Source organism: Planococcus citri, chromosome 4 (genome assembly GCF_950023065.1).
Source record: "Planococcus citri chromosome 4, ihPlaCitr1.1, whole genome shotgun sequence".
In the NCBI taxonomy this organism is placed as follows: Eukaryota; Metazoa; Arthropoda; class Insecta; order Hemiptera; family Pseudococcidae; genus Planococcus; species Planococcus citri.
Window position 1 is genome coordinate 64,973,716 of NC_088680.1, and position 26,903 is coordinate 65,000,618.

Sequence of the window (26,903 nt, forward strand, 5' to 3'; positions counted from 1 at the left end):
ATATTATTATTACTATTATTATTATGATTATAATTATCATCTTCTTCATCATCATCATTATCATCATCATCATCAACAACATCATCATCATCATCACCCTCATCAACACCGCCACCCAGGTGCTTAATAATAAAATAATTATCGATTATTATTTACGAGAATACTGTGTAGGTACGTAATGTTTAAAAAAAGTTGAACGACGTTTTACTGTCTTGTAATGTAGAAATTTCGATGTACCTAGTAAGTGTCTTAATATTCTTCTATTAGTATATAAAATAGGTGTATTTGGGTAAGTTCCTTTCAAAAAAATTTTTTTCTTTTTTTTTTCATTTGAGGGGGCTTTCATATGAAAACCGAGAAGCTTCGATTATGTACAAATTAATTCGCGTAAGGATAAGTCTTAGTTAATTATTTACGTTTGTTTTAGGTATACACTTGTTTTGGATTCCATTTTAAATGGAAATTTTGTTGATTACGTGTTGAAAATGTTTTACAAAACGCCTTTTCCGTTACCTATATACCCTTTTTGTCGCTTTTTATCATGTTTTCGTCGTTCGTGTTTACCTCGAAGCCGAAATCTTGTTTGCGATGGCATTTTTAAAATGCATTTAGATGTTTATATACCTATCTATACTTTTTCGTTTCGTTTGATGGTTGAAAATCAGCGTAATATCGGCTTCGTTTATTTATTTTTTTCGTTCAACTCCAGTGCGGTTGTTCTTCTTTTTCTTGTGATGCTTATTAATAATTATTAAGTTATTATTTCGCTGCCGCGTAGAGAGAAAAAACAGTTCGTTCGTTTCGTACCCCCTGCCCCTGCCCCCCATTTTTTTCTCATTTTACATGATTTTTTTTCTGTGATAGGTACGAAAAAGAAAGCAGAAAAGTACTCGCGATTGAAAGTGACGACGCGACGCTACGTAATACGTACCGGTTTAAAATTGAAATTTCCCTATGAAAATTTATCGATTCGAATGCGAAGGATAATGGCCAACTCCAGCAGTATAGTAATATGGTGATTGATTTGATGTTTCGAAGTATTAATATTTTTTTCGGTGTTGGAATGAGTTTGTGTGGAGAGGGGCATTTTTAATTTTTTTGATCTGGCCCTTACCCAACCTGCTTCGGGGGAATATGGCCCCACTTTAAATGAAAGATTTGAGATTTTGCATCGACCTAGACTGTTTCCATCAAAATCCAAGACCACTTTTAGGAGGGCCTAGGTCGACACAGGATTTCAAATACCGTCTTTTAAAACTGGGCCATATTCCCCAGAACAGGGTCCAGCAGTAGCAGTATAGTAAGATGGTGATTTATCTGATGTTTCAAAGTATTAATATTTTTTTCGGTGTTGGAATGAGTTTGTGTGGAGAGGGGCATTTTTAATTTTTTTGATCTGGCCCTTACCCAACCTGCTTCAGGGGAATATGGCCCCACTTTAAATGAAAGATTTGAGATTTTTCATCGACCTAGACTGTTTTCATCAAAATCCAAGACCACTTTTAGGAGGGCCTAGGTCGACACAGGATTTCAAATACCGTCTTTTAAAACTGGGCCATATTCCCCAGAACAGGGGAGGAGAGATATGAGTCTTATTCTGTTTTTGTTTCAATAGATGAAGGTTTCAGTAAGGGAGTTAATCGAAGAAGGATTATTTTAGAAATGAAAAGAATGATTCAGTGAACAGTTTTGATTTTTGAACGAAGGAATGAGCTGTTGGAGAACGTCAAAGATGAAGAACAAAATTAGAATGAGTAAAAGAAACCAAATTGAAGTTCTCGAAAAAAGCTGGAAGATATCGTTGCATTAAAATTTTATAAGCTAAAAGCCAAAGCTAAAACCCTGATCACTGAAAGATTGAATTTTAACGTACGATATCAGTAATAATATCGCCATCCTTCATCAGAATTGACGTTCGAATTCACGTTTGGTTTGACGAATTTTCGCATCGTCATCATCGACGATTGTTTTCTCTCGAGCGTTGCTTTTTCAGAACAATTTTCGTGAAATGAAAGTAACAAATAGGTAGATAGAATACGTGTAAAGGTGGCGAAAAATCACAATAATATTACTTATGTACCTTGAACTGGTTTCAGTCTTAGGCTGCGAGAGTAATGCTGGAGTGTGTTCGTGTCGTACAGAATACAGATGATATACTTATACCTGCCTAGTTTTACTATCGTATTTAGTTATCTGATGATTTAACGAAGAGGTTTTGGAATTTGAATTATTATTTGAGGTGTTTCGGTGTGGAGAAGCTGGCCTAGCCTGTCTCATTTGTTTAAAATATGGTTGCAGATGTTCGTTTTCGATTCAACGAAGAAGGAAGAAGTGAGTTGAAGTCTTCTTTAGTGACTACCTGGTTAATTGAACTGCTAACTCAGCTAAATTAATGCTGAATGGATATCTTCAGTTCTTTTTGTAACAACTACCTTCCTAAAAAGATACTTCAACGATCTTCTTCGTTTCTTTTTCGAAGTTCAAATCGATCAATGAGAGTCTGGATTTAATTTGTGTGAGCATCGAGTGGTCAGAATACCAAAGCACTAGGTTAATAGGTATAAGTATATAGAGCACCTTACCTTTATACTTGGTTTACTCGTGGGTAGTATGTGTTTGTGTGTTACTTTTTCTCTATAACTTCTCCGAGTGCATCTTATGATCACTCTGTACATTCGCATACGTGTACGTGTACGCGAACTTTCGCTTATTTTTGTTATTTATTATCGTTTTGTTATTTAATTATTATTTTTATTAATTATTCCGTTTTACGTATTATCGATTTAAGAATGTAATTCAGGTACCTAGTACCAATCTACATACGTATTTTTAGTCTCTATTCTCACGATTCATACGCGCGTTTTTAGAATTAAAATATGAGCTGATGAAAAATAACCAATAAAAAAATGATTCCAATGTTCTGCGTAGTAGGTTGACCAATTTTTGATGTTTTTAATATACCGAGAGAGAAGTGCTGATAGATGCCTTAATACTCGTACCAGAGCCTATATTTTAATTTCTAAAAACGTGCGAAAAGACTTGAAATATTATTGTGTAATTATATGGCTATTATCATTTTAAAGTTTATTACTTTAGATACCTAGTATTTATTCTTAATTATTATTGTCACCATTTTCGTATTTAATTTATTTCCGTTCGTCGCGTAGATGACGAAATAAAATGTTTAATTTTCAATTTACTTAATGAAGCTGATTTTAAAATGCCTTCTTATACGTCTTATTTGTATATAGAGAGACAGATGGTAAAATAATACTGTCGTTTTGTTACCTACCAAATCTATCTACTTATATTATTGTTTTGTTAAACAATTAATAATGAAAATGCGCACCGCCGGTCGCATTTAAAATTTACCGTGCCAAATGCGAGCTGTTCCTCTACCTACCTGTGTATATAGGTAAGTGAGTGTTGTTATGTTGTGGTACTACCTTTATGAAAAGAATTATGAAATTGATGATTTGGGGTTTTGTGGGGTTGAAAATTATGTAAAATGAATAGAAAAAAGTACAGTAGGGTGGATTGTGTGAAGAAAAAATGTCGAAGGATTTTGATCAAATTCAGCGAAGATATTCATTTTGAGTTGAAAGTTCCTCAGAAAAATTTTATTAGGTTTAGGTAGCTTTGGAGGAGAGATATGAGTCTTAAAAAGGAGAGGGGCATTTTTAATTTTTTTCGCTCTGGCCCCTACCCAACCTGCTTCAGGGGAATATGGCCCTACTTTAAATGAAAGATTTGAGATTTTGCGCCGACCTAGACTATTTCCATTGAAATCCAAGACCACTTTTAGGAGAGCCTGGGTCAACGCAGAATTTCAAGTACCATCTTTTAGAACTGTGCCATGTTCCCCAGAACAGGTTGGGTAGGGGCCAGAGTGAAAAAAACATGATTTTTTCAAAAATCCCACTCTTGGAGGACCCATTTCTTTCCTCCAGGAACACCTAAAATGATCAAATTCAGCGAAGATCTTCATTTTGATTTTTGATTTTGAGTTGAAAGTAGGTAACTCAGAAACAAAACATTTTATTAGGTAGCTCTGGAGGAGAGATATGAATGAATGGTATGAGTCTTCAAAGAGGGGGCATTTTAAATTTTTCTGCTCTGGCCCTTACCCAACCTGCTTCGGGGGAATATGGCCCTGCTCCAAAAAAATGAAAGATTTGAGATCTTGCGTTGACCTAGAGTATTTCCATTAAAATCCAAGACCACTTTTAGGAGGGCCTAGGTCGATGCAGAATCTCAAATACAGTCTTTTAGAACTGGGCCATGTTCCCCAGAACAGGTTAGGTAGGGGCCAGAGTGAAAAAAACATGATTTTTTCAAAAATCCCACTCTTGGAGGACCCATTTCTTTCCTCCAGGAACACCTAAAATGATCAAATTCAGCAAACAAAGATCTTCATTTTGAGTTGAAAGTAGGTATCTCAGAAACATTTTATTAGGTAGTTCTGGAGGAGAGATATGAATGGGATGAGTCTTCAAAGAGGGGACATTTTCAATTTTTCTGCTCTGGCCTTTACCCAACCTGCTTCGGGGGAATATGGCCCTGCTTCAAATCATAGATTTGATTTGAGATTTTGCATCGACCTAACCCATTTCCATCAAAATCCAAGACCACTTTTAGGAGGGCCCAGGTTGATGCAGAATTTGAAGTTCAAATACCATCTTTTAGAACTGGGCCATGTTCCCCAGAACAGGTTAGGTAGGGGCCAGAGTGAAAAAACATAATTTTTTTCAAAAATCCCACTCTTAGAGGACCCATTTCTTTCCTCCAGGAACACCTAAAATGATCAAATTCAGCAAAGATCTTGATATTGAGTTGAAAGTAGGTATCTCAGAAACATTATTTTATTAGGTAGCTCTGGAGGAGAGATATGAATGGTATGAGTCTTCAAAGAGAGGACATTTCCAATTTTTCTGCTCTGGCCCTTACCCAACCTGCTTTGGGGGAATATGGCCCTGCTCCAAGTCCAAATGAAAGATTTGAAATTTTGCATCTACCTAGACCATTTCCATTAAAATTCAAGACCACTTTTAGGAAAGCCTAAGTCAACGTCAACGCAGAATTTCAAATACCATCTTTTAGAACTGGGCCATATTCCCCAGAACAGGTTGGGTAGGGGCCAGAGTGAAAAAACCATGATTTTTTTCCCCAAAAATTTCTCTCTTGGAGCACCCATTTCTCTCTTCCAGAAACACCTTCAGAGTTGAAATTTTTTTTGAGTAACTTTCAACTCAAAATGAAGGTCTAACTTGACTGAATTTGGTCAAAATCTTTTCATTTTTTTTTTTTTTTTTTTTTTGAGATCCATCCTGATGTACAGACTACAGGGTGTTCCGTAATAGGCATTTAATAATTTGGGTAGTAATACAGTAACCCAAACTACACAAGTATGAATTGATTTGCAGATTTGGGAAGTTAGAGGGGGGAAAGTTGTGAAATATTTTCTGGTTTTGATTTTTTAAGATTGTAATATAATTCCTGAGATATTTTAGATGGATTAAAATATATGAGTTGAACTGTGAACATCGTTTAGAAAATTGAAAAAAGCAGACCCGAAGTATTATTAATTTCAATTCAAGTTCAAGTTCAAGTTGCCATGATTGATTGACATTTTCAAAGTGCTCTGGCGCCATTAATTTTAAACTTACCTATTCAATATATATATTTTTAAAAAAAAGAAAAAAAATTTTGTATTTGGAAAATTGTAAGATCTTACGAGTGATCGAAATTTTAAAATTACTGAAGTCCTGACAATTGTGAACTTGAGGAAAAATGTGATAATAACCATCAGAAAAGGTGCTCTTGACTCTCTTCTAATTTTAGGCTCATTTCAAAATCAATTCCAACTTCAAAGGTTACGATTGATTGAAACTTTCAAACACGGTGTTGTATTTTACTCCTCCGATTTTCAAGTTACGCAAACCATTTCACACTAGTGTAATTCGGGTTGCTGTATTACCACTAAAGGAATTATTCAATGTACATTTCAAAACACCTGGTGCATGATTTGACTTCATCTGATGAATGCAAAGTGATGGAATAGGTGTGAATCAGGTACAAATCAAAATGAAAAATGAACCGAAAAAAGCTGTGCGAAAAAGGGAGCAAAAATTAGATATATTGTTGGCACTGTATTGGAGTTACAGTTTAGTTACCGTATGTTCGGAGTTTTGATTGACTAGATGAAATATTCAGTAAAAAAGATCAACCTATAGAGTTATAACTCAGTCGTAAAAGTTGAAAAAAAGAATCGTAAATGAATCATTGTTCATCCCAGTCTGGTCATGGAATGGTCGATAGTGATACTCAAAATTGTTTGTGTTTTGTGTTTTAGTGCATTTTTGGAATTTTTTTTTGGTGGTGAATATTGTGAAAATTTATTCCACTACGAGGACATCGAACTCTTCGTCTATCGATCAATAAATTTAAAAAAAATTAATCCCCACAATCGTTTGATTGTACGAGTAATTTATCGATTACCTTTCCTGACCAATAAATCTTTCATTCTGTTTCTAATCGTAGAATGATTTTTTTCCTATCCTATTGTTCGTTGATTAGATTTTATTTTGTGAATTTCGATCCGAATCACTGCATTAATCACAATAAATTCCATTCTTGTATCTTCATTGGTATCCAAAATAGGCATGGAAATATTCGAAAACTGAAACCAATGTAATGTTTTTTGTTTTTCAGTTTTATTGCCATATTCTATTAATGAATTGTGAACTGTGGATTTTATGTATGAAAAGTGTTATCTTATGAGTTATAAATTGAAGCTAAAATAATTGCAATCGATGAATTTATAGCCAATCGCCAGTGAATTAAGTACAAATGGTAGGTAGGTGAAGTTACTTATGTTAATATGTATTAATATCATCTTATGCAAATTTCTCAGCAGTTTGTAAGTTAACTTGACTGCCATCTTGATCTTCACATTGTTGTAATAGACAATAAAGGTATCTATCTATCTGTGTACCTATTGATATACCTACGTCTTCATAATGTGCTACAATATTAAATTATTAATGCAGTATCTTGAAATTTTACCTACCATTTTTATGAAGATCAAAATCACATTCACCTAACCAATTACCATATATACCATATAGCAAGCGACTACGAATAACCTTTGGTTGATCGTATTGTACTATAAAATGAAAAAAATAATGCAATAACGTTACCAAAAATTGTGAAAAGTCTTTTCTCAATGTTACTTAATAATTCATTTGTTAATATCTTGAAAATGTTTTATTTCATTTTTAGAATGAATTATTATAATACTACCTGCATTGTAATTTTTCGTTTGTTTATTTATTTTTATTAGAATATTATATAATATAGAAAATACCTATAAATAAAAAATCTACCTAGATAAAAATATATATTTACGTAATTTTATGTATTTATAATTAAATTTTATGTACGTCTATAAGAATATAAACATAAGTACGTGTGTAATATTGTATAACGCAACATTCAATTTAAACTTGACGAAGTTAAAAATTCATACTCGTTTAGACGGTATACCCATCCTTTATAAAATTTAAGAAAAATATGTGTTTTAATTGTGATGTGATTTATTCGTGTATTTTTCTTTTTTTTTTAGGTTTTTGTTTATTTTATTTATTTTTTTCTTCTTACTTATGGTTTTATCAAGGATGCGATTATTTCGATGACTTTATAAAGGTTATTAAATTTAGAAAAATTGTTACATTGCGGTGATTTTTGATTCGTTCAAGGTTTTCGCATCCTTCATCTTTATGAAATTCTTAAATAGATACCGATCTGCCTAATTATAAGAATGTTTTAGGTGGATGAATTATTATATATTATATTATGTATAATAATTCGTATACGTAGACAACTTTACCTTAATTCTTAAGTGTACATGTTTTTTGTTTGTGTAGGTACCTCGAATGTGTAAATTTATTCATACATATTCTCCCTTATTATCTGAGTATTTGATTTGAAAATTAGCTTTTTATCCTCCCTTTCCCTTTCATCCCTCTTCTATTTGTCGTTTAGTAAGTGTACGAATAGTTGTTATAAATTAATGTAGAACATATGGAAATTTCGTCCTTTTAAAATTACAATTACATATTTTTCCCTTCGATTTATCGAACAGAAGGTAGTTACATTATTTATATAAAACTTTGATCGATCAAGTTGTACTTTTATTATCTACCAAGTTCTATGTGTATATGTAAAATTTATTTATATTAAAATGTAATCAAGTTGCTGTGTTGAATTGCTTGTTTTCTTTTTCCTATAATTATTTTATTTAATTATTTAATCTTTATTTTATGTGGTATTTGTATATCTCTTTACTATCGTAAGCTACATATAAAAAAAACTGGCACCAGGGATGATTATTAAAACATTTTGCACCGAAGTGTGGAATATTACAATTTATAAATTTAAAAGGAAAATTAATTTTTCCTCGTTTCCAATTTTAATTTGGTAACTAATTTTAAAGTTCAGTGAAATTTTGATATATAATTTGAAGATCTCGCTGGTGCTGGTTCTCATCATGGTACAAAAGCATAGAATGTGTGTGAATGTGTTTCAACTTTGGGTGCAAATTCTTAATAACGATCATTTTTTTTTGTTTTGTTTTGTTTTCAGAGACAGGTTTATAAATGCCTATTTGCTATTTAATAGTATTAGATTCGTGTTTGATGTTATTGAATTTTAATGTTTGAACATTATTAGATGAATGTCTGACTATCTGGCAGTGGTGTCGTAACCTCCTCTTCTCCCTTCAAAGTTTGATATTTGCAAAAAAAAAGCTTCCTCACTTACCTTTCGAAGGTTGAAACGGAAACTTTACCAAACTATCAAAAAGAATAAAAAAATAAAAAAATCTGTTCTGTATTTACGGCGAACTGGTTATGCAAATTTATTAACATACCTATCTTCAATGTATTTACTGTATTTACGGCAGACTGGTTATGCAAATCTATTGGCATATTTTTATTGTGGCTGGATGCATCATTTAAAGCTGAATGTTCGGATTTTTGAGAAACCTTTTCGTTTTAGTATCTTACAAATGAATTTAAATAATCCCTTTTTCTTCTCAATGCGTTTCTCTCGAATCTTAGGTTCATTTTTGACCAATCGATCCTCAAAAACTCAAAAAATGCCATTTCGGCACCTCTGCTGTTCGGTGAGCAGATGTCAAGTCTTGAGAATTTAATATCTTCGAATTCGTTCTTTACGAAAGCTCGTGATTTGATATCAAATCTCACCGGATATCCTTTAGAAGTGATAAGAATGAGAGTTTGGTTTCACCGTAGAACTTTATTTTGATATTTTTTCCAAACACTTACCATCTACTCGTATAAGTACATTCATAGCTACTTTTATTTTGCTTTACATACCAACATTCAGTTTACTTTACACCGTCACGAAACATGCATGCATTTATTGAACTATCTGTAATTCTACATCATCGTATATATTGTAAAATTGTACTAGAATCTGTATCTTTACCACTAAAGCTACCTGTACTATCAACGTTGATAAGTGAGGAGACTTTTTCAAGAGTTAGTGTTGAAAAAGAACTCGAAAGTAATTTTCTAGAACTGTTGTGAATTGAATTGTACGTTGGAAATTTATATGCATTGGCAGCTCACGAAGTTCAATTGAACGAAGGAATTTTTCTCCGAATAATATTTTTTGTTCGGTTCTTTATCATTCCTTTTTGAGTAACTCTACCAGATTATATCATGAAGCAATCCGAATGATTTTTCCATCTAATTTGACTCGATCATACTAGGCTTCTATTCGTTAGCTGTAAATTGAACTAAACAAGATCATGAAATTAGAATTCGATCGAACATTTATTGCTGCTACCTTTTGTAGAATAGTTCGGTAGCGATTCGCCATAAATTACAAAAGTACCTATAGTAAAAATTATTACCTATGATTACGTAATTTTGTCGCTTTAATACGAGTACGTACACGTATGCGTGTATGTGCCATTATTCATCGTTTGACTTTTGTTTTTTTTTTTTTATTTACTCGTTTGTTCGTTTGTTTCGATTTTAATCCTTACGTACGGACCATACTGATGAGAAAGAACGGTTTGAAAAAAAAAGTATTTTGTAAACCACTGCCAATTAACTTGAATTACCGGCTATATAAAACAAAGCGACGCGACGTCGTCCCGAATAGTACATGAAAGCATTATTTGCAATATTGCAAACAGTATACAAGAAAGCTTAGTTCGACAAAGAATTTAAAAAAAAAAAAAGATTTTTACGTCTGTAACTTTATAATATATTCGCGTTGTAAATTGATATGTATTTGTAATAAAATTAAGCATAAAGAATTGTATTTTTTTTTCTTTTCTCTTTTAACATTTATTCATATAAGAAGTATACTTAGTGACACGAGTATTAGACTAATAAATTAGACAAATGTTATTTAATAATAAACATATTCTATTGTGTGGGTGCGTTTGTCGATTTTTTTTTTCGTCTCTACTTCATCTCATCGAACTGATCGAGATGATTTTGGTAGGCTCGTTTCAGATTTCTTCGATGAGGAGCGAATGAAAGGTACGAGGGATTTCTAGATCGTCGTGTTTTGACGCACGTCTGAACAAAGATGGGATTTAAACTCGAGTAAATCACGTTAGACAATCATTTGTCGAGTCGAATACGTTGATTTATTATTCACTGAGTTCTTCTTCGTCGCTGAAATAGGAACTTTTTTTGATACGTTTCTTCTTTGGTTGTTCAGCGTGCATCCAATCGTTGCTCGGGTATTTACTTTCACCCTGTAAAGAAATATAATATTTATTAATTATTGCGAATAGAAAATATTTCATTGTAAAGCTAGAAATCTCTCTTTTGAGACTGATGAATTAACCATTTAGTCTGGCATATGACAATAGGAGTAATTGCACCCCCCCCCCCGCCGATCATCCGGGACGACTTTTTTCTTAAAGGGGACATTCTAAGGAGCATTTTAAAGCAAACTTGTCCAAAAAAAAAGTTGGCATTACTTACAAAATAGCGGCCATTTTGATTGACAGGTCAGCCGAAATCGCAGATTTTGCGTTTCAACGTAGGACTTGCACGACATTTTTCAATCCTAACAAAGATAGATCTTAAGATCATGCAAAAATGTATCATTTGTCAAAATTTCAAGTGCTAATGTGCGTTTTTCGATTTTTGGTGAATTTTTGAAAATCGAATTTAGGCCAAAAATGAGGAAAAAATCAAAATTTTACCAAATTGACCAAGAAAGTTGAAATTTGGGATATATCCTATTTTCGACATGCCAAATCGATTGAAAACGGTTTCAACCCGTTTTGAGCAGTTCTGGAGCCTCCAGTAGATTTTTTAAACTCTAAATTCCCACAAAATTCCATCAAATTGGAGCTGTGAAGCTGAAATTTATTCTAAAAACTGATTTCAATACGCTACGAAGTACTGCAGGTGAATTTCAAGTCGTTTTGGAGCCTCCAGCGACTTTTTGAAAATTCCTGAAGCCTCTAGCAGATTTTTGAAACTTTAAATTTTCACAAAATTTCATCAAATGGAGATGGAAAGCTGAAATTTACTCTACACTCCAATTTTAACACCCTCTGAAAACGACTTCAGGTTGGTTCAAGTTATTTTAGAGCCTCCGGCGACTTTTTTGAAAATTTCTGGAGTCTCCAGCAGATTTTTGAAACATTCATCAAATGGAGATGGAAAGCTGAAATTTACTCTACACTCTAATTTTAACACCCTCTGAAGACGACTTCAGGTGGGTTCAAGTCATTTTAGAGACTCTAGCGACTTTTTTGAAGATTACTGGAGCCTCCAGCAGATTAATTTCAATACGCTACGAAGTACTGCAGGTGAATTTCAAGTCGTTTTGGAGCCTCCAGCGACTTTTTGAAAATCCCTGAAACCTCCAGCAGGTTTTTGAAACATTAAATTTTCACAAAATTTCATCAAATGGAGATGGAAAGCTGAAATTTACTCTACACTCCAATTTTAACACCCTCTGAAAACGACTTCAGGTTGGTTCAAGTTATTTTAGAGCCTCCAGCGACTTTTTTGAAAATTACTGGAGCTTCCAGCAGATTTTTGAAACTTTAAATTTTCACAAAATTTCAACAAACTGAGGTGGAGAGTCGAAATTCATTATTCAAATTAATTTAAATACGCTACGAAGTGGACTGTTGGTGGATTTCAAGTCGTTTTGGAGCCTCCAGCGACTTTTTGAAAGGTCGTATGACGTTTTTTTTGGAAAATTGAAATTTCCTAAAAGTAGCTGGAAGCTTCAAAACCATTTGAAACCACCATATAGTCTGCGAAGTAAATTTCACCTTGCCAACTCCATTTGATAAATTAATGTTGGGGAAATTTCAAGTTTCAAAAATCTGCCAGAGGTTTCAGGAATTTCAAAAAGTCGCTGGAGGCTCCGAAACGACTTGAAATTCACCTGCAGTACTTCGTAGCGTATTGAAATTAGTTTTTAGAATAAATTTCAGCTTTACAACTCCAATTTGATGGAATTTTGTGGGATTTTCGAGTATCAAAAATCTGCTGGAGGCTCCAGAACTGCTCAAAACGGGTTGAAACCGTTTTCAATCGATTTGGCATGTCGAAAATAGGGTATATCCCAAATTTCAGCTTTCTTGGTCAATTTGGTGAAATTTTGATTTTTTCCTCATTTTTGGCCTAAATTCGATTTTCAAAAATTCACCAAAAATCGAAAAACGCACTTTAGCACTTGAAATTTTGACAGGTAATGAATTTTTGCATGATCTTTCGATCTACCTTTGTAAAGTTTGAAAAATTTCGTGCAAGTCCTATGTTGAAACGCAAAATCTGCGATTTCGACTGACCTGTCAATCGAAATGGCCGCCATTTTATAAGTAAGGCCAACTTTTTTTGGGCAAGTTTGCTTTAAAATGTTCCTTAGGATGTCCCCTTTAAGAAAAAAGTCGTCCCGGAGGATCGGCGGGGGGGGGGTGCAATTACTGCTATTTTCATATGCCGGACTAATTAGGGCTATAATGATGAAGTAAGCAGTTATGAGTTGGAGTCAGTGAGGCCAATTTGGCGAACTTGTCTAAGAATTTCATTCAAAACCTAAAGGGTAGAAGGATCGGGCTTCTTCAATGTTCAAGGAACAATACCGGTGGAAAAATTGATCCACCTTGACGATGTACGATATTCAGAATTTGAATTTGTGTAGCTAAACGAATGAGAAATTGATCTCAAGACAATTCACCTCTAGACTTATAACAGCTCCTAAGGTTTCCAAACGTGAATTCTCCAGCTGTCGATCATCTTCGCTATCGGATGCAGTCATCGTATCTTCAACTTGAGGTTGCTTGTCTCGTTTAGGTTTCTTCTTTTTCTTGTTGGATTTGGCCGGCTGACGAGGTCCCAAAGAATTCATCGGACACTGGTAACTCAAATGCCCTTCAGCATTACATTCGTAACATTTTGATTTATCTTCGTAAGTTCTCTTCTTCATGAACTCTTTGCTTCGGCCGTTATCGTTGGCGATGCTGACTTTAATGGTTCTGTCACCGACCTGGAAATAGAAAATGAACCGGTTACAGATACCTTTCTGCAAAGCAATATCTTCAGTCTGAGGAGCAAGAAGTATGTTAACCTGAGTTTCGTTGAAAGATTCTACACATTTCCGAGCATCTTCTTCTTTTAGATATAAAACGAAAGCTACACCTTTGCTTTCTCTCGTCTGTTTGTTCTTCATGATGGTGATTCTGTGTTTTTAAACAGAAGGCAGTCGTTAGTTATTGAGCATACGGTAGAAGCATCGTTTAGCAACGAATAGAGTTTATTAGAGTAACAAATGGAGGTTATTTAATATTAATAATGAGGAAAAATTATTATTACTTGACGATTCTGCCGCATTTTTCGAAAATTTTGTGCAGATCGTTATTCGTCAGTGAGAATGGTAGATTGGATACATAAACTGTACACTTGTTGGGAGTTAATCCAGCGCTCATAATGGACGTAGAATGAGCATACTAGACCATGGGTGATTTAATTAATTGACTTGAAAATCGTGTTTGAAAATTCATCAAAATAATTCAAAATTATTATCATGTTTTTATCAGAATATTTTTGTATTTATTTTTTGTAAATCAGCTGTTTCCTGCAGTGCAGTCACAGATCACAGCAAAAATACGGAATCGAAAGCGAATTCGACTCGAGTGCGCATGCGCAACGTTGTTGATCAATCTCATTTATCTGTGAAATTGAACAAGTTTTTTATTGACATAATTAAAATTTTGATAAAAAATTAATAAAAATTGAAAAAAATGTTTCAAATTTCGCGTACTCGTGTTTGGAAAGTATTATTAAAGCTGATTCTAAATTTCGATTGAATTTTGATGCATGTAAATTCATTAGTTCTCTAATCTAGCGTTTCGTATGCCCTGTTGGGCTGTTGCAAACTTCATCGTTTAAGTAAAATTACCGTATCTGTGGTCGGAATTTTTGTTCTAAATTATTAATTTTCATTCTCCTAAAGCATTAAATTGTTCATTTTAACCGTAGCATAAACGATTGATAATTTACAATGTGAACTTATCAATGAAGTAAGTATTCAAAATCAAGGACTGAGGTTCCATGTCCAGTATTTGTTAAGCTGCATTTCTGCCCACATTTTCAACATTCTTGTATTAATATTACCTATTTTTACAGCTTTAGTTTCATTACATCGTGAAATAACAGTATACATTCCTACGATGGCGTCGTCTTCGTCCTCAGGATCTGTTCCAGAGAACGTTCAGTGTCCTTCTAATGTCGAAAACATGTCGTTAAATTCGGTCAGCTCGATTCAATCTACAGCTAGTGATATTGGTGAGTAATGCTAAAAAGATGAATGGCATCGACTTTTCTATCGTCTGTCTTGACTGAATAATTTTTTCAAATGCATTTTCAGATCGTGGCGTTGCCCATAGAAATTTACGTAGATCACCCAGTTTGAGTAATTCGCTGAAAACATCTGGTTTGCCGAACATGAAAGGAAAAACTCGATCCGCTTCGCTGGGAAGAGATAAAAAATCCGGTTTGTGTCTATTTTTACTTCTTTTTTGTACTCGTGTATTTTTATTGTGTGATTTCTCGATTTTTATAAATTCGTTATGTTTTGATTTAGACGACTTGAAAGCGCGATATTGGGCCTTTCTATTTAAAAACTTGCAACATGCTGTCGACGAATTGTATCAAACCTGCGAGATGGACGAAAGTATCTCGGAATGTAAAGTAAGTTTGGTCAGAGTAGGAAAATTCCTCGAATGTGAATAATTTTCTTTTTTGAAATTTTTGGAATTTTTTGTGTTATTGCTACAGGAGGTTATTCTGGTATTGGAAAACTACACGAGAGATTTTCACAATCTAACCGAATGGTTTCGAGTAGAATGGGAATACGAAAATACACCAGGACCGCAGCGGCCGAATTCGCTTGCTTGGGAAGTTAGAAAATCATCTCCTTTGAAAGTACGAGTTTTCATATTCCAACTTTCTCTAATCTTCCTCAATACAAATATTTTCATTCCGTTATTTTACAGCTTATTCGCAATAATCATCAACCCACGTTCAACGGAGTCGCTTGTCGAAAATTACTATTCGAGTTGAGTAAAAACCCTCTATCTACAGCCGAAGCAATCGAACATTTATCGCCTAAATCGTTCAACGCTGGTGTAGAATCGAACACACGTACGAATAGCGTCCTGACAGAAAACCGATCCGTCGAAGAAGCTGTCGAATGTGAAAAACCCGTAGCTCCGGTCATCAAAGACTCATTAGCGAATAACGGAACTCTGGTGGAGAACTCATCGCAGACAGATGACGATCCAGCCTCTTCAGCGGTGAAAAAGCAGCTGCCGAATATCGGCCGGAAAATGCCTGCTGGAAGTGCGCTATACGCAAAGAAAATGGGTCGAAGCATTCCTGGTACGAACACTTGCGAGACGAAGACTACATCTGCGTCGGTTTCATCGTTACCGGCGGCCAAACGTGGTCCGACGATTGGATCGCCTCGTAAAGTAGCTCCAGGTTTTAATGTCGCTGCTCCTGTATTTTGTCCTCGCCGGAAACTACCAGTCGCCGATATCAAATCACCTACGACTAACGAACCGAAAACTGCTACCGTGTTCAACGATCCTGTTATTATCAAGAGTAAAATTCCACGAAGTCAATCTGATCCTGTTTTCGATACTGGAGCTAGTAGTAAAAAAATTGTCGTTCAAGAGAAACCGTATCTGAGTGCGGAATGTGTTAAGAATGATAACGACGAAGGTGCAGTCTCCAGTCTCGTTCTTTCGTCGGTACCTCCGTTAGCTTCTTCCGTTCATTCGTTACATGTTATAAATGAACGAGTTCCAATTACCGAAGCTCCTGTTACTGTCACTTCTCAACCTTCTAACGAGACTAAGGTGCCTGAAAATGTTCCAAAAGTCGAGCCAACTGATAAATGTAATAATGCTAGTGCTGGAATACCGAAAGAGCCTGTCTCGATCAGCGCTACGACCGGAGTCGTCACTGGACCCAGCACCACTGCCAGTGTCACGACTGCAGTCGTCACTGGACCTAGCACCACTCCCAGTGCCTCGACCGGAGTCGTCACTGGACCTAGTACCACCGCCAGTAAACCACCTGTCACGAAACCGATCGTCGTAGTGGCAAAAACAGCCCCGAAACCTGCAGCTAAATCCGATAGTCGAATTTCCACCGTTCTAAATAATGCTATCGTTGGCGAGAAACATCCCAACACTGGTGTAATTACGAACCCTACGGGAAGAAAATACGATACGATGAGAAAGAATACTCGTAACGTCGTCGTCGTCAACGGTGGAGCTCCGATGACACGAAATGGACCCAGGGGTCGTCAGACTGATCCTCAAAATCGAACCATTGGTGCCCCAGAACGTCGTCCAACGACTACTTTATCAACACCGAAGCCTAAAACTGACCCAGCTACGAACAATTCCGTTAAAAGTGACGTGGATAAGAACGAAGGGAAACATCCAACCGTCCCCTCAACCACTACACCTTTACCCGCAGCTAATAAACCAATCACTGCCAAAAAAGACGGCCCAGCTGAAAAATGGCGTTCGTTCAATTCGCATAATAACCATTCAATGCCCGCAACGAAATCGAATTCGTTCCAAGACGGTTTCAAACGTACTGCTCATGGCAAATACTCGAATAATATTACTCGAAGCAAAACCTCGATCGATTTGAAATCCACCAACGGTGGAAATCGAGCCGCCGCCGCAAATGCATGCAGAAGCGCTCCACCCAAAGATAAGGCAGCTAGATCGAACGAGAACGATTCGCCTCGCCATAGACGCAGCTCCAAAGATATCGATGGATGGGAGACGGTAATCGGTAAATCCAGACGATCGGTTCCGAACTCATTCAACGCTAAGAGTAAATCATTCGATGTGAATAATCGTTTCAACGAACCTAGTTCGTCCACATCGCTTCCAATACTCGTTCTGGAAGATGAAGAAGCAGGCAACGTTGCCTCTGCCGGAGCTAATACTAAAGAGAAAAACGTCCCACGTCAGCAACAACCGAATCATAATATCGATGGCAAATCTAAATCAGCTCTCGAGATAAAAAGTCATAACAAACATCGTAATCGAAACAACAGCCACAATAGTAACAACAGTAACGGAAACCGAGAACATAATCCAGTCTCGGATAAATCGAACGAAAAAGAACAACAAACCGACGAAGTTGTCAACCAATCAGTTCGTGTTACTAACTACAATAATTACAATTTACGAAAGGAACGACCGATCATTAGTAATACAGCTATTTTCACCACAATCCAACCGAAGAAAAAGAAACCCAACGAAAAAGATAGTCGTAAACTTAAAGGAGCCACAAAAGAAAACAAAAATACCACCTCGATCAATAATAGCCCCAATAAACACGATAAAGAACCCACCTCGAACGAAGACCTATCAGACGACGAAGAATCTTTACGTAAAAGCAAAGAACTACACGAGAAAGAAATCAGTCTCCAGAACGAAATCAACGAGTTACAAAAAGATACCGATTTAGAGACCGATGGCGACGCAGATACAGAAATAGACATAGATGCCGATTCAGACAGCACAGAAGTTGATCCAGAAATTGTAGACTTGTGTAATAATAATAATCTAACCAGACGAGCTGTACTGGAAGAGAAATACGATCACATATTGACCAATTTGTCATGGGCTGAACGAACTGATACTTTGGATAAACTAGAGGAACTTCTGATTCGTGATCCGAGTGGTAAATGTCTAAAATTCGTCAAGAATTTCACCACGTTGAAACAGTTCGAAGATCTGGTCAGTAGAGCCCCCGGCCGAGCTAACGAATTACATCAGAGATTCCTTTCTCCTTCGCGAAAACGTACCAGTCCCGATAGCACTATTTTGCAACATAAAGCCAGGCAAGCTAAAGCTAAACAGAATCGAGAACAGCTGCAAAGAGATAAATCGGCCAAAGTTAGAGAATTATTGAACAAGGTAAACGTCGAGTTCATTTTTTCCCTTGCGAATTCAGCCTTAGGAGGTGTTTATTTTCGTTGTTTTTGTTTATTTGTACAGGTGGCCGAAGTAAAAGCTATGCAAGCTCAGTTAACGAACGAACGTAGAGAAAAATTAGATCAGAAGTTGAAGAAAGCCGAAGAAAATCGAAATCTGCATTTGAAAAATATTCAAGAGAAAGCTCACGATGAAGCTAAAAAGCAAAGAGAAATCGCTTTCATCAACGAACTGGAAGCTCAGAACAAACGGCACGATTTTTACGCTTTGTGTCAGGTACGTTATTGTATTGTAAATTGGGAGAAGGGGAGGGGGTTATTTAAGAATGAGACCAAGTGACGATAGTCTTCGAGATATCTTTCTCAATTTCAATTTTACAATTCGTGTAAGTTTTTATTTATTTCGATTCGAATTCGTTCCAGGAACAAGAAAATAGATTGCAGAGTATTTTGGAAGACAGACAGAGACGTCAGGAAGAAAAAGCTGCCAAAGAAGCGGCCGTAGAAGAGAGGAGGAAAGCTATCGAAGCCGAAAGACAGGTGAGAAAATTTAGAACAAAACTGTACGAATTTTTAATCTATTTTTATGGAGTCTGTTTGTATTTCGATTCCTTCTACGAAGTCCCATTCGTATTAAAATTATTCAATTTGTTGACGTTTTCATTCAGGAAAAAGCCGAAGAGCTTAGAGAAAAAATGAGAAAACGAGAAGAAAGAATTGATCGCGAAGTTCAAGAAAAAGAACGCGAACGAATTAAAATAGCCAGAGAAAAGGCTAGGTAATTAAAACCAATATTTTATTTCAATTTTCTTATCGTTGTGTGGAGAAAAAGTTCGATTAGACGAACATTTACTCACAAATGTAAAAATAAGGTAGTAATTGTGGACTCTGTCATGTTCCAGGGATCGAGAAGATCGTCTATTAGCTTTACAAGCTGCTCAAATCGCCAACGCGGAAGAGTTGCAGAAAAAAATCCAACAGAAACAAGAAAATTCGGCTCGACGTCACGAAGAAAATATCGAGTTGATTCGTCAAAAAGCTATCGAGATCGGAACTCCTCGATTGACGCCGTATCAAATTAATAAATTGTGTTCAGTTTGTAATGTTGTGGTAAGCAAATGCAAAAAATACCTAATGTGCAAAAAATTACCCAATTTTTGAAAAAAAATTTTAAATCAAAAAAAAATTTTATGTAATTTTTTTTGTTCCTTCGAAAAATGAGATACCTTCTGGTTCACCCCAAAAAAATTTTGTGGTATCTGATTCTCAATTAATTCGATAATTTATCCAACAGATCGACTCCGAAGTATTCCTACTCAGCCATTTGAAAGGAAGAAGCCACCAAGAAGCTGTAAAGAAATATCGCGAACAGTTCGAAGCTAACGTCAAATTCAACGAATGCTCCATCATCACCAACGCCCCAGCTGATGTCTTACATAAAAAAAGAAGCCGCGAAAAAGAAAGGCAAAATACACTACGTAAACGTTGCAAAAAAATACGACATCGATTATCCAATAGGTAACGAGTCACTGAACGCTGCTGGAGTATTTTCTCACCCCATTTATGCTGTTATATTCACATATTGTTTGGTGATGTTGTTTTGTAGGAGTGAAGAATATTTGAAGAATATTTCGACGAAAAAAGACAAGTGCAAGAAAGTCGACTCATCGAATAAGGGTAGAATATTAAAATCCATCAAAGAAATAGAAAAATTACTCAGCACTCAAGGTAACGGAGTCTGGCCGAATAATGCTGTTACCATCCTGGAGAGAAATTTATTCGAGATAATTCGTATTTTGGAAAAAAGTGTAAGTTTTTGATTGAGCATTTTAGATATTTTTATTTCACGAGTCTAATTGATGAATAATTTTTTTGCTCTTTTCATTTGTTATTAGCACGCTGATGATCAACGTATGTTCAAAGAATTCGATGGTTTCGGAATGTTATCGAAAGTTTATAATTTAGCCCTCGATTTACCGAAAAATATGAGCCCTTATTTGCCACTCAAGTAAGTAATTATTATTTTGTCACGAAGTAAGAAACTGTACGATTATTTATTTTCAAATTCCATTGATGAATCGTGTTGCAGGTGTTTCATTGTAGCATCCAATTTGTTCGCTGTTGCGTGTAATCAAAATGTTGAAAATTGCTTGTACGTTTTATTGTCGAATAACCTGATTCAGATTTTGGATTTCCTTTTGAATCGTTTGAACGTAAGTACTTACTTAAGAAGACTGTACTGCTTGAAGCATTTGAGGTATTTAGTCTTCGATTTTAATAAAAGCTTACATTTTATGTGGGTGTTTTTGATGATCTAAAAAATATCCAAGTAGAATGTCTTGAGGAAATAAAGAAACGAAATCGGTAAAGAGGTATAAAAAGTAGCACCATAAACTGGATTTTTGTCGTAACTAAATTTTTTGAAAATGTGGAGAGGTTCTGAATTTTTTTCTAATGCAAAAAATTTGTTGATCACTTTTTTCAATTGAAAAAAAAAACCTTCAAAATTTTATAAAAATTGAAAAAATGAGTGAAATTAATAATTTTGGCTGTTTAAGTTTTTAAAAAATTGGCAAGTTCACAAAAATGTGATCAAAATTGAAAAAAATCACAATTTTGGTAATAGAAATTGAAAAGAAAAAAATTCTGAATAATTTAATACTTACCTACTCAAAAAGGATTAGAAAAATCGAAATTTTGGCAATCCAAATTTTGAAGAAGTCAATTCTCAAAAATGTAATGAAAACAGAAAAAATCAAGCTTTTAGTGATTTAAATGTTTGAAAAAATCTCAAAAGTTTCTTTACTTAATAACAATTTGAAAACTTGGGAAAATCGAAATTTTAGTAGCGTAAATTCTAAAAAAATAAATTCAAAAATCTAATTAAAACTAAAAAAATTAAGTAAATTAAAATTTTGGAATTTCAATTTTGAAAACTGAATTTTCAGAAATTCATATATGAAAATTGAAAAAATCGGAAAAATCAAGTTTCTTGGTAATTAAAAAAAAAATAAGAAATCATTATCTTGGGAGCCCTAATTGTAAAATATAAAAATCAGAATTTCGGTAATCCAAATTTTAAAAAAATAAATTTTCAAAAATTTGGTAAAAATTGAAAAAATCAATCTCTTTGATTTGAATTTTTAGAAAAATCCTCAAAATTCAGTAAAAATTAAAAAAATAGGTAAAATCAAAATTTTGACTACCTATTTAAATTTTTAAAAAATTGTCAAGTTTACAAAAAATGTTATCAAAATTGAAAAAATTAAGAAAAATCGAAATTTTGTGAATAGGTATAAATTAAAAAGACAAAAAATGTCCAAAAATTTGGTGATTTAAATTTAAAAAGAAAAATCAAAAAATCAAAATTTTCAGAATTTGAATTTAAAAAAAAATAAATTCTCAAAATTTGAGTGAAAATTCAAAAAAATACAAAAATTAAGATTTTAGAAGCCCTAATTATAATTTTTTTTTTCAAAAATGTAATAAAAATTAAAAAACTTATAAAAATCAATATTTTGAACTCAAAAATTTTGAAATCTGCATTATTTTTTTAAAAAATTTATTTTTAATTATTAAAATCAAAGTTGGTTTCTTCAAGTGCTTGATCCTTGTACGTGTGAAATATTTACGCAAAACTTATACTGGCCTTTTTTTCACATTTCAGCTCATAATGCCAAACAGCGACGATAGAAATGGAATGGTGGTTTATAAAGCGGATACAGTAGCCGGTAATTTCATATTTTACACGATTATTAAGTGAATCACCCTAAACAGGGACGACTGAGCCCTTTTAATGTATTGACAAATTTCAATGTGTTTGTATGGTCTTATAATCCTTTTTTTTGGTTCTAGATGTTTTGATGAACGTGTGTTCGAATGTGCTATCGATCATCACATCGTTGACTTCGAATCACGATTACCAAGATGGCGGTGGAAGCGATTGCGACTTGGAAATAGTTTCGGCTCATTTACAAGACGTAGTCAGGTATTTATTATAATGTGGATTTGTAGACCTACTCAGTTTTTGAATTGGGTGTTGCTTCATCGAATTCTAATTGAAAATATAAATCAAATTAAATAATAACATAATTCAATCATGTTGTACATAGAATTTTGAACAAGTTCCAAAAAAGTCTTTTTCAATTTTTAGCCCAATTTCAAAATTTCCTAGGGGCCATGATTGATTGAAATTTTCTAAAAAGGTCTATTATCAATAAAGGAGCGACAAACGCTGAAAATAGATACTGGATTTGGACTCAGCCACCTCTAAAATTAGAAATGAAACGCTTTTATCTCGTCTTTTCTCAAAAATTGAAAAAAAAAATCAAAAAACTTCTGTGAGAGTTTGGGCTCAAAACTATGCTGAAACTTTTTTTTTTGGAAAAGTGATTTTTCACCGAGTCTTCTGGATAATTTGAAATCATCGAACTCAAAAAAATGTCCAAATTGAGCCCCATGAAAAAATTTAAATTTCTTTGAAAAACCATTTTTTTAAATTTTTTTTTAATGACTGAAGAAGTGACGAACGTTAAAAATTGAAACCTAATCTAGACTCAGCGACCTAAAATTAGTCATAAAATATCCTAATTTTGATTTTTTTTTTTTTGAAAACTGAAAAAAAAATCAAAAAATTTAAGAGACTTGTTCATGCAGTGGAGGGGGGGGGGATGTGTCACAAATCGAGTCAACGCTTTGGCTGGGGAGGATTTCATTTACATCGACAAAATTTCATCTAGAAACGAGTGTTTCCCTTGAACATGATCAATTTTTGAACCGAAAGTTGAGAATAATTTTTTTTTCAAAAATTTTATTTTTTAATAATATTATTTAACTGATTTGACTCGCTATTTTCGTGAAAATCACGTTTTTTAAAAGAAAAATAATCTGTTTTCAATTAAGGAGCAACAAGTGCCAAAAATTGACACCAGATTCGAACTCATTTGGCCCCAAATTAATAGGAAAAATAAAATACCAAACCCCATTTTTTTTGAAAATTGGAAAAATGTGAAAAAATTAGGAAATTTTACTTTAGTTTAATTTAATTTTTTTTTTAAAAATCGACATTAGGTGAGGGTTGCTGCATTTTCATCAAAATAAGTCAAAATTTTCGATGAAACGCCTGATTTATTATTTAAAATTTCTTAAAAATTGACTTCGATGTGTTTTATTTTCAGTTACGTAGTTTGTACCGGAATCGTGGATAAATTAGCTGTATACTGTAGCAGTGTTCATGATAATAAATCGGCCGACTCGTACTTCTTGTTACACTGCATGGAATTACTAACGCAGCTGGTTGAAACAAGGTATGCCTAAAGAAAATGCCAACTAGTTAGCAACTTTTTATTATAGCACAGTCTGTAATTCTGTTTGATTAATATTTCACGTATGTGTTTCTGTGGCTCATTTTCAGACGAGGTAACATCACTAATAAAGAAGACTGTACGCAATTAATGGCCACATTAAAAGCCACCGAACTAGTAGGCGCCGTTTCAATGCTGTACGCCATGTTACTGCATCAAGACAGCATGTCCAATGATAATTCGACCGTTTCAGCCGTCCTTAGACCAGACGTGGTCAACGTTATAATCGCCACCTTGAAATTGTTCAGTAAAGTCGCCGAGCTTAATTTGAAATTCTTCCAGGTATCCGTTCTTTTTTTCATTTCCATCTTTATAGCCTCTCTACACATGACGAATAGTGGCTCAATTTTTCATCATTTTAAATTCAATTTCGTATTGTTTGCGTAGAATATATTGGGAGCTGAAGGAATATCGTTGCAAGTTCGACACATTATTAGTTATTTACTCAGATATTGCGCTCAAAATGATAGCTGTAAAGATCTACTTCATCAAGTCATCGAGTTTATTGGATTTTTCGCTATTCATCATACAGATAATCAGGTACCTACTTCTTGGAAATTATTTTTCATTTTTTTTCTACCTATTTAAAATACACAAATCACATTAATTAATCTAAATATCTTTTTTCCAAAGCTCATACTCCAATCCGGTTCAACACCTACCGTACTGCAACAGCTGTCCAGTTTACCATTCGCCTACTTCAGCAATCCAGCCTTAGTCAAGATATTATTCCCTACTTTGCTAGCCTGCTGCGTTGGTAATCCACAAAATCGCACTATACTCGATCAAGAAGTCTCCTACCAGGTAATTTTAATCATTCAATCGGTCTTTAGTCTCTCTTCACATATCTCACTTTCTATTTTTATATTCCAGTTACTGGAAGATTTTCAAAACGCTCAAGAATCTAAAAATATTCCACTGATAAAATTACTACAAACGAATTGATAAATCGTCGAATATAATCTCAATTAAATCTCTTCTCTACTAATTCCTACTAGTCTCGAATGTTTTACTTGTTATTATAGTTTTATTTGTTCTATTTTATTATTTTTTTTTCCTTCAATTTTCAAATTACGTACTAACATTCCTTTATTTTTCTCATCGTCTTTCGTCACTTGTTCTACGTTTTGGTTTTATTAGAAACTGCGATCGAATCCGTCGTTCCTTTTTTTACGTTCATTTTTTAGATGCTTTTTTAACCCTTTTTTTTTCTTTCGCCTTAATTTACTTTCGTGATACTAAATCTGCTCGTATGTAAACCTTTTTGTACTTCGTGAATTTTATTAGATGAATATTGTATCGTGTCTAATTTTAGATATGTACCTAATGCAAATGTGCATTCAATAAAAAGAATTTCATACTAAGAAGTTATTAATGTTGGTTTACGTTTTTATGGTGATGGAATATTTAGGTAAAGGGGGGGGGGGGGGGTAGATAAATGGGTTTGGCACCGCTGAAAAAAAATGATTTTTTATTTTTATGAGGAAGAAATTCTGACTTTGGAAGTTGGCGGAATTTTACGAAAAGTTTATTTTTGGAGATAATGTTGAAATGCCTTCATAATCAAAATTTAAGGTACTTACCCAATTTTTTTTTGTAATTTAAAAAAAAATTTTTTTTGTTATTTTTTAAAAAATTAATTTTTTTGTAATTTTTGAAAAATTAATTTTTTTTGTAATTTTTTAAAAATTTACGTTATTTTTAACAAAATTGAAATATTTTTTCAATAATCGCATTTTTTCAACTGAAAATAAAATCCACCTATTCTGGGATCCTAAGCAGAACATTTCGATTTTCTCAAAAATGCTCTCTTTCTTCAGAAAGTATTTTGAAATGATTTAAGCACCTAACAATGTATTCCTTTGCACTTGTTTCTGCTTCACGAAACGAGTTAATGAGCTATAGACGACTTTTATTCAAAATATTATTACGTTTTTCGAAGGGAGGATAAAAATAACCAAAAGTGTACAGACTCTACTCGACCTCGTGCATCTTTACTTTTCAAAACTTTAAACGATGAGTTGAAATTGTTGCAATTTGATGTTTTATGGCTTTCATATTCGCAAAACCCAAGAGTTCAGAGTTCAGGAGAGAAAAAAAAAGACTTCTTGCAAATTATTCAAGGGTTGCGTTCATTTATTCATTATTCATACACGAATGCGTTCCAAGTCGAAATTATTTACGATTCATTTAGCTTTTTTTTACACTCGACGAAACAGATGAACGGAGATTGCTGAAAGTTCAAAGAAAAAAAAAGGTAGTCGCGGAATCGGAGTTTTAATTTTTCAACGTGGTTTTTACTTTTTGAAATAATTGTACCAGAAATAAGTATGGTATACTTTGGTGAAAGTGTGATGGAAATTTATAATTTTCTTTTTTGATATAATACGAATCATTCGATGTTCAGAACAGAGCGTGATTTAAGCATTTTTTTTTTTTTTTTTTTTTGGAGTTGCTTGATTTGAATACTTGGCAATGTTTTTTACCTTCACTCTTTATGAAGTTCGATCTATTTTTGGTCATTTTCAAACCATTTTCACGTTGTCTATTTGTATTTTGAGTTTTGCTGTGCAATATTTCGTTTGTTTTTATTCGTTTGAAATTTTTCTATCTTCATGGATTCTTAAAAAATTTGAAAATTTTGGGCTACGTTTCAAAATTTTGATCAACATTTTCAATTTGTCTTGTAATTTTTTAGCCAATTTTAGAGGTTTTAATTTCTATTTTATTTATGAAAATTTTATTTAATTTTATTTTACCAATATTCAATCAACGTTCTTTCAATTTTCAGAAAAATGTTTGTTACTTGAACCAATTTTTACTATTTTTGACGAAATTTATTCTCAATCCATATATTTTAACTTTTAAACAACATTGTGAAGTTTTAAGAAATTTTTATGAGTTTTTATACAATTTTCGATAAATTTTTATCAGTTTGGAAGTTTTTTTTATTGCTTTTTGCGAAATTTTATACAATTTTGCAGCAATTCT

General features: G+C 33.8%; 2 protein-coding genes across 2 annotated transcripts; one reads left to right on the plus strand and one right to left on the minus strand.

Annotated features, from left to right (window-relative positions):
- Positions 1-9,343: 9,343 nt before the first annotated feature.
- Positions 9,344-14,149, minus strand: LOC135844405 (zinc finger CCHC-type and RNA-binding motif-containing protein 1-like). Its single transcript, XM_065362606.1, has 4 exons — positions 13,893-14,149; positions 13,648-13,759; positions 13,258-13,566; positions 9,344-10,801 (listed from the first exon to the last, which is right to left on the minus strand). Exons 1-4 carry the CDS (start codon positions 14,003-14,005, stop codon positions 10,694-10,696), a joined length of 642 nt encoding a protein of 213 aa, XP_065218678.1. The 5' UTR covers positions 14,006-14,149; the 3' UTR covers positions 9,344-10,693.
- A 135-nt stretch (positions 14,150-14,284) lies between these two features.
- Positions 14,285-25,279, plus strand: ssp3 (short spindle 3). The gene is made up of 21 exons (XM_065359940.1): positions 14,285-14,599; positions 14,706-14,864; positions 14,947-15,072; positions 15,163-15,269; positions 15,357-15,503; positions 15,575-18,532; positions 18,614-18,826; positions 18,973-19,089; positions 19,218-19,327; positions 19,452-19,659; positions 19,844-20,067; positions 20,156-20,357; positions 20,445-20,557; positions 20,639-20,762; positions 22,217-22,280; positions 22,405-22,537; positions 23,727-23,855; positions 23,963-24,194; positions 24,300-24,452; positions 24,546-24,716; positions 24,786-25,279. Exons 2-21 carry the CDS (start codon positions 14,750-14,752, stop codon positions 24,855-24,857), a joined length of 5,718 nt encoding a protein of 1,905 aa, XP_065216012.1. The 5' UTR covers positions 14,285-14,599; positions 14,706-14,749; the 3' UTR covers positions 24,858-25,279.
- Positions 25,280-26,903: the final 1,624 nt, after the last annotated feature.